Source organism: Varanus komodoensis, unplaced genomic scaffold (genome assembly GCF_004798865.1).
Source record: "Varanus komodoensis strain SLA01 unplaced genomic scaffold, ASM479886v1 scaffold38, whole genome shotgun sequence".
Classification (NCBI taxonomy): Eukaryota; Metazoa; Chordata; class Lepidosauria; order Squamata; family Varanidae; genus Varanus; species Varanus komodoensis.
Genome location: NW_025335909.1, coordinates 6,867,612 through 6,879,998, shown reverse-complemented (window position 1 = coordinate 6,879,998; position 12,387 = coordinate 6,867,612). Strand labels below are relative to the sequence as shown.

Genomic DNA, 12,387 nt, shown 5'->3' with positions numbered 1-12,387 from the left:
TGCTCTCTAAACTGAGAAGGTGTAGCGTTATAAAATAGTAATAGGCCTCCTTTCTAAAAGTTATCAGTGCAAAACAAATTAAAACAATGAGGTTTTACAGTTGCATCACTACAGTTAAAAAGAAAGCAAGTTTACAACCTCTGTCAAAAGCTGTTATCAAAGTTGGGAAGAAGGAATGAATCTTTTCTAAGGGATAATAGGCAGAAACAAAATGTTCGGAGAGGAGGAGGGAGGAAAGAATTTGGACTTCGCTTTTTTTAGGCTGGGCAAATATAGCACCTTATGTGTCCCAGGTGCTTCGGACTATATTGTAATATCTGGAAAACGGCTGAAATTCCCTCCGCACCCCACCAGCTCATCCGCCGGGGGCAGACTTCCACATCACTCACGCCCTTTTTGAGTTAATACAACCCCCCCCCCCCGCACTTCCAAAAGCCTGCATAAAAAATCGGCTTTGATTTGTTTTAAAAAAGAAAATGGTAACTAGTCCAAATGAATTGCTCAACTAATTCCATGCCTATATTACCAATGGCTTTGAATGGCCATCACAAAGAATCCGTGGACACAGCTGCTCTGTACCCAAATGCAGATCCGTTCCCAGCTCCCTGGGCCTGTCCCACTTCCTCCCATAGTTTCCAGACTCCACAAACAGAGCAATTAATTTTCCTATAAAGTGGCGACATGCGGCAGCTTCTGTCCATCCAGGTAACGGAACAGACCCGAGCGAACACCCCTCGAACTCAACCGATTCTGCCCCCACGGGCACCTGGGCCTCCCCCCACGCCACCCCCCAGTTGCATCTCTGACTGATGGCTAAGAAGCTGAGGAGGCACATATGTACAATCGCTAGACCTGGATAAGAAAAGGGGGTGGGCAGGAAGGAGCTGCACCCGGAGGCCGTTGATCCTCTCCCTCGCCTCTCCGGCGCCCCTTTGTTCTTCCCGTCCGGTAGTGCTCCGCAAACCTAGCACCCTTGTTCTCGAGGCCTGCGTGACTCGTGTGGAAAGAGAATCCCTCAGTTGCCCCCGGCAAAAAGACTGCCGCGTCGCTGGCAATGAGTAGCACCATGTTTGCCCCTCGTCCCACGCAGCAGGCCTCCTTGGTGCCTCCCTCCTCCTGCTTCCGCCACTGGCATCTGCAGCTGCCTGCCGTAGCAACCTGGCCGGCTCTACTTCTGCCCCAGGGCCCCCGGTTCGAGTCTGGAGGCCGCGCTGCGCCCCCAGCACCCCGTGGCGAGGCTCATGCTGCGCTCGCTGCGCTCCCTGTCCCTCTCCCGGTCGCTCTCCGACTGGCTCTGCGTTCGCTCCGGCCTGTGGCTGGTGCTCCCGCCGGCTCCCGCGGGCTGGGACGAGATGGTGCGCAGCAGGTGGTTCCTCTTGCGCAGGAATTCCGCCTGGCCCGGGAGCCCAAAGCTGCCCTTCCGAAGGGCCATCCGGGTGGTGTTCTTGGCCGGCCGGGAGCGGTGAGCGTATTCCAGCTGGGCAAGGTGGGCTGCATACCCCTCTGTGATGAACTGCAAATCAAAAAGAAAAGTCAGAACGCTTATTCTGAAAAGCATTCACGGTTTAAAACTGCGCTTCGCTCCCATGCTGATTTCACAGGTGCCGTTTCTGGTGTGAGGGAGGGCGGATGCAGATGGCTGGCTATTCAGGGGTCTCCAAGCTGTCTGGGGGCGTCTCAGGCTGCAGCGGGGGAGGCTTGCCTTTTCGGAAGACCTGTTAGGCGTGGCTGGTGACAAGACACTCATTTCCCTGGAAGAATAGTTAGTGAGGCTGCAAGAAAAGCAGCTTATCCAGGAACTTAAGTACAAGGCAGAGGTGGATTCTAAACAAACTCTTGAGCCCAAATCAAGGATGCCAAGGTACGCCAGGCAACCCAGGTAAACAAATGATTTTAAAAAGCTTGAATAAGAAACAAACATTACTGAGCACCAAGGGAGGAGTCCTGGAGCAGAGCGGTTCCCACAGGCACCACAGTGGAGACTCCAGATTATACCGTGATCCTCTATCACAGAATTCCAGGGCTGAAGAGTGAACTGGCAGCACACAGCACAGTTCTGCCTGAGAGAGCAGGGAAGGTCTGGCCCTGACATAACCTATTGGTAAACCGGTCATCTGTATTTCTCTGCCAAGCATCAAGGGAATTTCACTCCAACCCCACACCTGTTCAGAAACGGGGAGAAGTAACAGGGCAGCGTCCAAATCCTTCTCAGCACTCAACAGAGCAACACAAACAGCTGGCTTCTTGGCAGAGACACCTGGGAGACAGCCATCTGCGTCCCCCCAAAATTGACCTGCATGAACAGCTGTCTTCCCTAACCATAATGATGCTATTCACTAAACGGCCCTTCCACATCGGTTGACACAGTTCGCAAAATATACGTATCCGGAGCCCAGTGGCCCCATCATTCTAACTTGGGTTAGCAAATCAAAAGACGCATTACCAAAATACAAGGTGCTCAAAGCATATTGCAAAACATAGCAAAAACTTACATCGACTTGCCCAGACGTCTTGTTCAGGTTTTGAAAGCCAGGTAAGGCCTAGGTAAGGCTGCTGCTTCTCATGAACCTTGCGGTTCTTGCGCCTCTTGTCCCAAGACGGCCGGGCTGCTGGCCTGGCCTTTCTAGAGATCCACCCCTGCCTGGGTCAGAAACTCTTTCCTGGCTTCACTTCCTGCTAGTATTTGACCCCTGCTCCCCATGCTGAGAAACTGGCGCTTGAAAGTTAAAACAAGTCCCAGGTGGTGGGGGCTACAAAACGTTACCCCTCCTCCGAGTCGCTGGAAGAGACGCTACACAGCAGCAGGGCTGGGACACACAATGCCTGCAGTGACAAGCTCCATCAGGGATCCCTCTCGCACCCGGCAAAGGACTCTGCACCCCAAAATCTGCTGGCACTGTTACCTGGCAATGATTCTGTAACTTCTTGGTTGGCCTCCCGACGATGTAGATCTGTGCGGGGGGCAAGCTGATGGAGGTGTACACTGAGATATCCTTAGTCGATCCGTAGGCTGCGTGGATCCTCATGTCGAGCTGCAGAGGAGGCGGGGAAGAGAAGCAATCCCGTCAGCCAGAACAAAAAGGACACTGCGCTGCCGCCTCAGTTTTGGAACAAGGGCGGTGCCCCATATGACACCTGGGGACGTTGTGCCGAAGCTGGAACGTTCACATGGGGGGTGTTGGCGGCACTTGCTGCCGGTAGAGAGGAGAACCCTTCCTGAATGCCCACAAGCAGGGTCGGCCTTCAGCCTGCCGCTCCAAGGCTGCCCAGCAACTGCTTTGGAGGAGGAGGAAGGCAAGGTAGTCATGCCAAGCTGGGTTTGCGTTGTCTTTGGGCACAGGAGGGGGGCCACGCCAGCGGTCACTGCAGACGCCTGGCGAATGTGCAGGCGTCCGCTTGGAGCATGCTCGGACCACAGGCCCTTTGCAGGTGAGCCGGGGGATGCTCAGGCACCCCTCCTCAAAATGTCACAGGCAACCAATTAACAGGAATAGCTTGGGGAACTAATACATCATTAGATGTGCAAAAAGCATCACAAACCTCTTTGTTTTCCTGACTAAGCCATGCTAAGCTATGGGCGCAGCACAGTCAAATATTAGTGGCACTAAAGTCCTGTTACTTCCGATAGGACTTGGTTGTGACGCGCTAATTCCCTCAAATCCTTCAAGGGAAGTCCATATGCTTGGGGTCATCGCTGTGGATGCCACCCTCTTCCCACAGCCGAAGCGAAAGAAAGCGAAGCAAGAGAACCCAGAGATAGGCTACTGTGGAGACATACAAACTGAAATATCAATTTATCTATTTATCTATCTTGGCTGAGATCTTGGGAATCACTTAAGAAATCCTGCCACTGCTGTTGCTGACCGTCAAGTCAAAGTAAACCCATTTTCTTGATGGAAGCATCATCGCATGAATGCCCAGCTATGACACAAATTGGTTTTGGAGGCATAAAACAGGATCATATGGAATCATATCACCCCTGCGTGTTGCAACTAGCAACCTAGCTAATCTGGGGCATACTGTGTGCTGGTCCTAAGAACCTCTTAGGCCTGATGTAAATTATTTCCTACAGGACTACAGGAAAAAAAACATCCCTTGTATCTGCTGGGACTTAAGGCTCCAGAGTTAAAATTGTTGAATCTGTTGAGAGACGCAGAGTATGGCCCGGTCCAGTTCTATTGTATGAGTTTCAGTTGGTACAGCTCAAGGATGCTGACGACGTGTTTGACCAAGTTTGTGCGATCATTTGGGCCCTGCACCTTGCTCCTCTTGGTTTATAGAAGTCAGCAAGGAAGGAACAACGGACTGGCCCAGGGAGGTGATAAATTCTTCCTTAGGAGACGGGGTGGTCCATGCCTCCTGAAAGAGGTGGAGACGAGACCTCTTCTGAAGCTACCCGCCCCCCCTTGACCTGAAAGCATTTCTCCATTAAAATCAGATCAGAGCAGCTGTTTTGAAGTGTGAGGAAGGATCCAACAGTGGAGTCAATCATTTGGCCTGTCGGGCAAGTTGTAAAGTTGTGAGTGCCCCATGGATAAACCTCACAAAGTGATCACCGGTTAAATGCAAGCCCATCATAACCCTGAGACGTCCATTCTTCTGAAGCACATACTATGAAGAACCGAATTGCAAGAGCTAAATCAAGTTTCTCTTGCAGAGCGGGACATGACTGCCCGACTGAAAAGCCTCTGAAATGAAACCGGAAAGCCTTTTCGGAAGAAGGTTCCAGGAATGGAGTCAGAGGCATGTGGTTTTGCAGCTTCTGGCGCCTTCTTTGCGCTCTCCGGAGCTTACAGCCCCCTCGGAGAATACAGAAGTACCACTCCCCACTTAGCGTCAGCCTCTGCCAAGCTGAAATGTGTCAGCTGCTTTCCCTTTGATTCTCTGTCTGGACCTTTGGCCTCCTCACCGGGCTTGCCTGTAACTGTCAAGGTGATGAAAGGCACAAGCGCTCTAGTGTCGCAGGGAGCCTTGCGGTGTTGCAACACCTTTATTAGAAAAGCAGGAAAGCAAGGAAAAAAGAAGCATTTGTGGCCAGTTTTTATGAGGGACATAATTCTTCACAATCAGGAGCCAGCCGCTCAAGCCTTTCATTCCAGGTGGCTTTAGCAGGGCACGTGGGTTTCTGCCTGTTGATTTCTCGTGATATCAATAACGCTTCTGGAGCAAGAGAGCGAAATGTGCTCGGTCTTATAATTTTGATGTCCGTGCTGCAGAATCCTGCTTTTCTCTCCCCACAAACACAGGCCTTCAGCCTGGAGATGGGCCAGCTGCACATTCACATCAAGCAGCTACTCAGAGATGCTTCCCCTTGGCATTGCGACCCGAGCCGGATGCACAGGACCCTGTGCCTTTGGGCAGTTCTACCTGCTCCTGCCGAGAGTCCCCCAGCTCTCTGGCTGCAATCGGGCACTGCGCATTCCCCCGCCCCCCCGCCCCCCACTTACGTCCGTGATGAGGGACTTCAGGAAGTTGGCCTTGTGCCGCAGCGGGTCATGAACCAGCCCGTCGCAGAAAGAGACAATCCCGTGGGGGAAGTTGTGCTGTGCCAGCCACGCCACCACCCGCTGCTTCTGCATATCGGGGCGGCCTGTGACATAGATAATGAGGTAGCCAAGGTCTTGCCAGTGCCTGGGAAGCGGGAGAGACGGACAAAAAAAGCGGGGGAGGAACAGGAAGAAGAAGGTATGAGCGCTGGTGGGATGGATTGGGGCAACTGTTGGACTAGGACTCGAGAGATCCACTTTCCAGAGGAGGAGTCTCAGAGGGGACCTGTTAGCAACATACAGGTATGTGAGGGGATGCCACGCAGAGGTGGCTCATGACTCTTTTTCCCCTGCAGTGGAGGGCAAGGTGCGCTCCATTGCAACAGAGCTCAGGGCACCAAGATTTAGGGTGGATGCCAGGAAGTTCTTCCTGATGGTTAGGACCCCAGGGGCATGAAATGGGCTGCCACGGGAGGGGGCTGAAGCCCCACTGGGGAGGGTGTTCAAGGATAGGCTGGATATGCACATGATAGGCATGTCATGAGCAGAGCTGGCTGGAACCAGGGGTCAGACTAGATGCCTCAGGAGGTCCCTTCTCACTCACTCACTCACTCACTCACTCAAGGTTTTAAGAAACCTACTCTGTTTCTATGTTTCTAAAACTCCATGTCAGGAGACTAGAGTCAATCAACTGAAATCCCAACGACGGTGGAAGCGGCAGAGAGAAAGGGCCCCCCCATCTAAACTGTGGGACCCTGCACTCTCCAGCACAAAACATTTCCGCAGCGCTCGTACCGTACTACGTCGACCGCTCCAGCTCTAACTTTGGGGTCGCTGCCCATGATCGACACGCTGGCCGCGAAGGAGCCGTCGATGCTGAACACCACAAATTCCGTCCCTCTGGGCAGAACCGTGATGTAGCTGTCAGCGTATGTATGGTCACCCCTAAAAGAAAGGCGAGAACAAAATACTGGGCTTGTTGGAGCCTAGTAAGAGAGAAAACCTGGTTTTGTTAGCAATTTTGGCACCTGTTTCAAAGGAGAAAGACTGGATGTAAATTCCTTGGATAACAAAATGTGTGCAGCAAGATGTTGCTGACAGAATTTCTTTTGCCTCGCAAAACAAAAAGGGCGGTTCTATTTTTGCTAACAGAACACAAGAAGAATACTGCCAAATCGGTCCAAGTGTTCCATCCAGCCAGGGCGAGCAGGCCACAGGCGTCTGGGATCTACCTGGCTTTTATTTAGAAGTTCAGGGACTGGAATCAAGCACAAAATCATGGCTAAGTGTAGACAAGCACACAGGAGAACGAAGGCCGTGGCTCAGACCAAAATTTTCATACAGGGTCAAAACAGTGCACAGACCGTTTCCACTCACAAAACCATTCCTGGTTTCCCCACCCTGCTTTCTTCTCATCAGCAGGCTGTTTCTGGGGGCAAAAGCTTTTGATGTTGCTCTTAGTAAACTTCTGGGAGCCACAAACGGAGGTAAACGCTGTACCTCACGCCTGCAGGTCAACTTTGCTCCCTGCGGATTCCCGTCTGTGACCACCCACCACTCGCTGCTCTTGACAGCTTCCCCCTTTCAATCTGGAGCAAGCACAGGACCTCCAGCCGGGACCTCAGCACAGGGGCTGGGAGGGGGGCTTTGACCCACTGCGGTCTTCTGCAGCTGCAATTTATATTCAGGATAATGGTTCGTTTCTTTAATGTACCCATATGTTTACCCTAAGGAGGCGAACGGCGGCAGGCGAGGAAGGAAACGGAACGGGGGAACGAGAGAAGCGTCAGCCACCTTTCCCTCAGAGCGGTTGCTCCATCCCGGGGCAGAGCCTCCTCGAGGGGCTTTCTCGTGTTCAGTCGTGCGTTAGCAGAGGTGCTGGCTCTCTTGAACCCGGCCTTGCTCTCGCCGGCCAGGCCACGTCCACATTTTGTGGCTCTGACTGGCCACTGCTCTTGCCCTCGACCACTCTGGCTGGAGCTGTGCCCAAGCGCCGTGCACAGCAGGAGGCCTTCCGCAGCAGCTCACCTGACCACCATCTTCACAGGATACACTCCAATCCCCAGCCTCCTGTTCTCAGGGACCGCATAGGAAATCCTGCCGCTGCTGTTGGTGACCTCCGTGTCGAAGTAAACCCATTCTCCTGATGGGGGCTGCGTCATTATGTGAATGTCCACCTGTTGGACAAGGCAGGTATGTGGGAAGAAGTCAGGACAGAAGGGCATCACCGGCCTAGCCACGCACGCCCTTTCCGATTGCAAGGCTTTAAGGGATTCCACAGTGGATCGTCTGCTCTGCTCCCACAGAAGATCCCATAGTTCGGCTGAGAGCGCATCCCTTCGACACAGAAATCCCCAGGTTCCACCCTGGACCCTTCATTTCAAAGGACCTCAGGCTTACGACTGGAAAAGGCTTTCGATACCTGAGATATCGGAATAGCCTTCCCCAACTTAATGTCCTCCAGATATGCAGGGTTATAAATTCCATCGTCACCTGCTCACAACTAGCTGTGCTGGCTGGGGATGATGGGAGCACATCTGGAAAGCTCTAGGTAGGGAAGGCCGTCTCTGAAAGTCAGTCATAATTGCCTGATGTGGCGGAAGCCATTTTCTCATTGCTCCCCTACTTTTGATGTTTAGACTGTGGCAAGGAGAAGTACCTTTCGCTAAGGATATTCTGGAGATTACACTGACAGTGGTACATACTGTGATCTCCTCTTTCTCTAAACACTCTCCCACTACGCTACCCAAAAAGCAGGATTTAAATAAAGCAGATCAAGAAAAATATAGATGCTATCATTCCTGTGAAACGTACTGTAGAAAGGTGATAATGTGGCCATATAATAAGGACATTCCTAATCAATGTCTCACATTCCTAAAAGAAAGAGGATTAGGATATTTGATTCTGGCCCGAGCATAGGAAATAAAAGGGAAGAAAAGGGAATAAGCGACAAGCCTTGTAATAATAATTATTAGCTTGTTCTCAGAAATACCACAAGTGCTGTTGCCTAGTGAACGAGAGAGAACACAACTTTAAGAGCCAGGCTTACATATTAAGTTTCTCTATGGCAAAATGTTCTTGTGTTTTTTAAGATGCTATTCATAATGTTCATTGGTTCCTATGGACTGAACAGCTCCATTTCTAGGAACGATGTTTGTATGAAAAATGGGTGTTGCCTGAGTTACACCTGGTTTCAGTCCACTGATTAACTCCGTAATGTTGACCAGCTAATTAGTTTCAAACAAACATTTAGCACATTTGAATCTCAGTTGACCTAGGCATTAGCTGCAACTATAACACAAGTTTCTTCTACAACATGGAAAATACTGTAGAAATATACAGTGAAATGTTTATCCCCCCCCCCCCCCCGTTTAAGAGTATCAGATTAGACCTGGACCAAATCATACCTTTTCCCCTGTGAGTGTGACCATGTCTAGTGGGCCGTACATAAACCTCCCCGTTAACACCTGTGGACCATCTTCATTGGCAATGGCATCATTTACTCGGTGATTGGCTGTGACATTCTGCCAAAGAAAGGAAAACAGCTTTGACATTTCTGCAAGTCAGACGGCCATTTACCAACCTAAAAGAAACAATAGCTGCATTGTTGCGTGGTGTTATTATTTTGTCTGTCCATCTAAAAGCATTCAGATTAGACCTGGACCAAATCATACCTTTTCCCCTGTGAGTGTGACCATGTCTAGTGGGCCGTACATAAACCTCCCCGTTAACACCTGTGGACCATCTTCATTGGCAATGGCATCATTTACTCGGTGATTGGCTGTGACATTCTGCCAAAGAAAGGAAAACAGCTTTGACATTTCTGCAAGTCAGACGGCCATTTACCAACCTAAAAGAAACAATAGCTGCATTGTTGCGTGGTGTTATTATTTTGTCTGTCCATCTAAAAGCATTTCTGGGCTGTCTTTAAGGGCAGAGCCTTTTGCTCCTGAACATGCCCTTCCTTTCCCACACAGGCTGAAATCCTTAGGATTTTAGGTCTGGTAGAAATCGAGAACTTGGAAGAGCTTGGAACCTGGTGTTCTCCAGCAAGGCCAATGACCAGGGACCGTGGGAGCTGCATACAAACACATCTGTATGATACCAGATGCCAGGATGTCACAAGAGCCCACGTTTAGCTCTCAACATCCATTTATGACCTGGAACTCTCCCACTCTCCTTTCGGTTTTGTCATACTTTTGTTGGTGTTACATTAAGACAACTCCTTCAGAAAGTGAAAGCCATTATGTTTAGCCTTCAAATACACTGTCTAGTGTTGTTTTATGATCCCTTTGTTTTGTCCGATGATGAAAAATTGAACCATTTAAAACAAAGGCCACTTTTCATGTGTTGGTTTATAATGCTGACGCTTGCCATGTCTTTGTGTTGCTGCAAAATGAAGAAATGCAATTAAAAGAAAAGGCATCACAGACCACCATTTTTCCTTGTTGGATGTACAATGCTGATTTTTATAATGCTTTTGTGGTATTTGAAGAACTTAAAAACAAAAAAGGAAGCTCTGTGCTCACCCTTAGCTTAACATGGGTCCTCTTGCGAAGCCACTTCTCCCTCGGCTTGGAAGGTGTGAAGACCGAGACCTCTTTCCCATCCAGCTCTAGAATACTGGAATTCTCATGTCTCATCACCTGTGGAGAAACAACATGGCCAGTGATTTCTATAGAAAGTGCAAGATAGGAACTTCAGCTGAAGCATGGCTTCTGCCTGGATAGGAGGCCAAGAAATATTTTAAATAAATAACATAAAACATCATCAATTGCAGTCACCACAGTTCTTCTCCCTGACTGTGGGCCCAGCTCCCGAAAGAGCCAGGTACCTGTGAGGCTTCTGCAAAATGGAATGCCGCTGTCAGCTTCCTCCATCTTAACGGGTATTCACCTTAAAACGATTTTTGAAGCATATGCAATTTATATTTTTAATAAGGAGGTTGCAAAAAGTGCAGCCCCCATATCTACAAACCTTGTCCAGCACTTCCCTATAAAAATGAAAAATGTTCTAGGCAAGGTCTCTATTGCGCATACCCTACAAGCTGAATTCTGCAGTCCCTCCAGTGTCTTAGGGAAGGGTGCTTGCAGTCTCCTGCCTGCTTCAAAGCATGCTCCAGCTTCGACATCACGGACCGAGCAGCCTGCTCCTAGAGCATTTCCCCCTTTTCCTCTTATTTTCTGAAAAGATTCCCGAGTGCAGGTTGCCAGGATCCTTCGAGCAAGAGACTGGACTGAAGGGAGTGGAAGAGTCAGGAGCCAGGTCATGAGACCTAAGTATCTTCTCAGTGTATACAGAGGAAAAGCTAAGCTCGTGGCACAGAAATGCCATCGCCCCCGTCTCATAGAATAACCACCACAGGACTCTGCTTGTTCCAAGTTGCGCCGGACTGACCTGTCTGAGCAAGAGAGAAACCACGTCTGTCGATTCCCAATAGCTTGCGTGGAAGAGATGAGGCAGAGCTACTGTGGGGAAGGCAGTCAGGGCGTCTGGGCAGTAGAGTGCGTAGTCTATCCTTTTGGTTCCCCACCATTTGGAAGCAACTGAGAACGAGACAGAAGAAGGCAAACCCCAAATCGTTGGCTTCTTTTTAGGAGAAATAAGAGTACCAAGCATTAAAACAAAACACCCTTGTTTCCAGTCTGTGGCTTTTCCAATGAATGTATCAGACTTTCTCTGCGTGGTCATGCCAATGCTTAAAAACAGCTTAGGTCCACCTCAGAGAATAGTATCATAAACAAAACTGATTAAAATACCCAACAAGGCCACATTTTGCTGGGTTCTTACGGTTCAAACTGACGCCCGGACTGGGTTGGCATGAAAATCAAAGCGCTTGTTTCCAGAAATCTGATGTACACAGACAGCTAGCTGTACTTTTTGAATATATTGACTTCTGCTATATTTTTCAGAACACATTGACGTTAGCTGTACTTTCACAAGATACACGGCGACTATTTCAGTTAGACAAAGATCATTTCCTACATGCAGGTACTCCGACCTTTTCTTTCCTGTCAAATCAAATTTCCAACGCTGGGATTCTCCGAATAGGACAATCACGAATAATCCCATACCTCAAAGAAATCGTAGCAACATGCAAAAGGTTAAAATGAATCAGGGTGTATTTAACACTTGCAGCTGGCTATTAGTGGTGTGAAGGTTAATCTTCAAAGCAAAGAGAAAAGTGTTTGTTAAACCAGACACCCAAGACTGAGAAATACGTAGCAGCGTTTTTAAATTTTATTATTATTTTGCAGTTGTGCTCAAAGATTGAGAAGTGCCGTCATCGAAAGCAGGTGGATTGATTCTGGAGATGGTGGCAGAGCCGGTTAGTGAGGAATTGGTACTTCTTCTTCCCCTTGTCTCTCTCCAGAATACCTTTAGTGATGTCGAGGTCTGGAATCTGTAGAATGGAATCCACTTCCCAAAGGGAGGATCTCCCAAGCCTTCTTCCTAAAGGTTTCTGGGACTTTTCGGGTTTGGATGCCCTATGCCTTTTGGGCGAGGGTTGGGTGGGGGACTTGTGCGGGAGGGCAAGCAGAGCTAGCAGGCTAAACCCCCTGGACTGGCAGAGATGGTTTTTGTTTTCTAAAAGGAACACAGTTTAAAAAAGAAAACAAAAACAAAATACATCCTTGTTAAAACAAACACAGTCATGCATACACAACATTTAATGCATTAGGGCTATGGACTGGGGTTAAGAACAAAATCATTTAGATGTTTAAGAATTACAAATATCTTTTGCATACGGTCTGTTCTCTTAGGGCTGAGAATATCTGTTATTTTTTGCAAGTAACATCAAATGAACCAAGTCAGGCAAGCGAGGGGGAAACAGGCCCTCTCCATATGCTGCCAAGAGGGACTTCAGCCAGTGACTATTTCAGTGCGAAGCAGGGGAGGT

The 12,387-nt window shown here is 49.3% G+C and overlaps 1 protein-coding gene across 1 annotated transcript in view; it reads right to left on the bottom strand.

Moving 5' to 3' along the window:
- Positions 1–418: 418 nt before the first annotated feature.
- Positions 419–12,387, bottom strand: part of PITPNM2 (phosphatidylinositol transfer protein membrane associated 2) — a 117,542-nt gene continuing 105,573 nt past the window's right edge. Inside the window, exons 18-26 of the mRNA XM_044440536.1 lie at positions 11,865–12,074; positions 10,884–11,032; positions 10,016–10,132; positions 9,161–9,277; positions 7,515–7,663; positions 6,282–6,431; positions 5,448–5,631; positions 2,904–3,032; positions 419–1,513 (exon numbers count right to left, since the gene is read on the bottom strand). Coding sequence (XP_044296471.1) covers positions 1,169–1,513; positions 2,904–3,032; positions 5,448–5,631; positions 6,282–6,431; positions 7,515–7,663; positions 9,161–9,277; positions 10,016–10,132; positions 10,884–11,032; positions 11,865–12,074 — 1,550 coding nt within the window. The 3' untranslated portion in view covers positions 419–1,168. The remainder of the gene's footprint in view (positions 1,514–2,903; positions 3,033–5,447; positions 5,632–6,281; positions 6,432–7,514; positions 7,664–9,160; positions 9,278–10,015; positions 10,133–10,883; positions 11,033–11,864; positions 12,075–12,387) is intronic.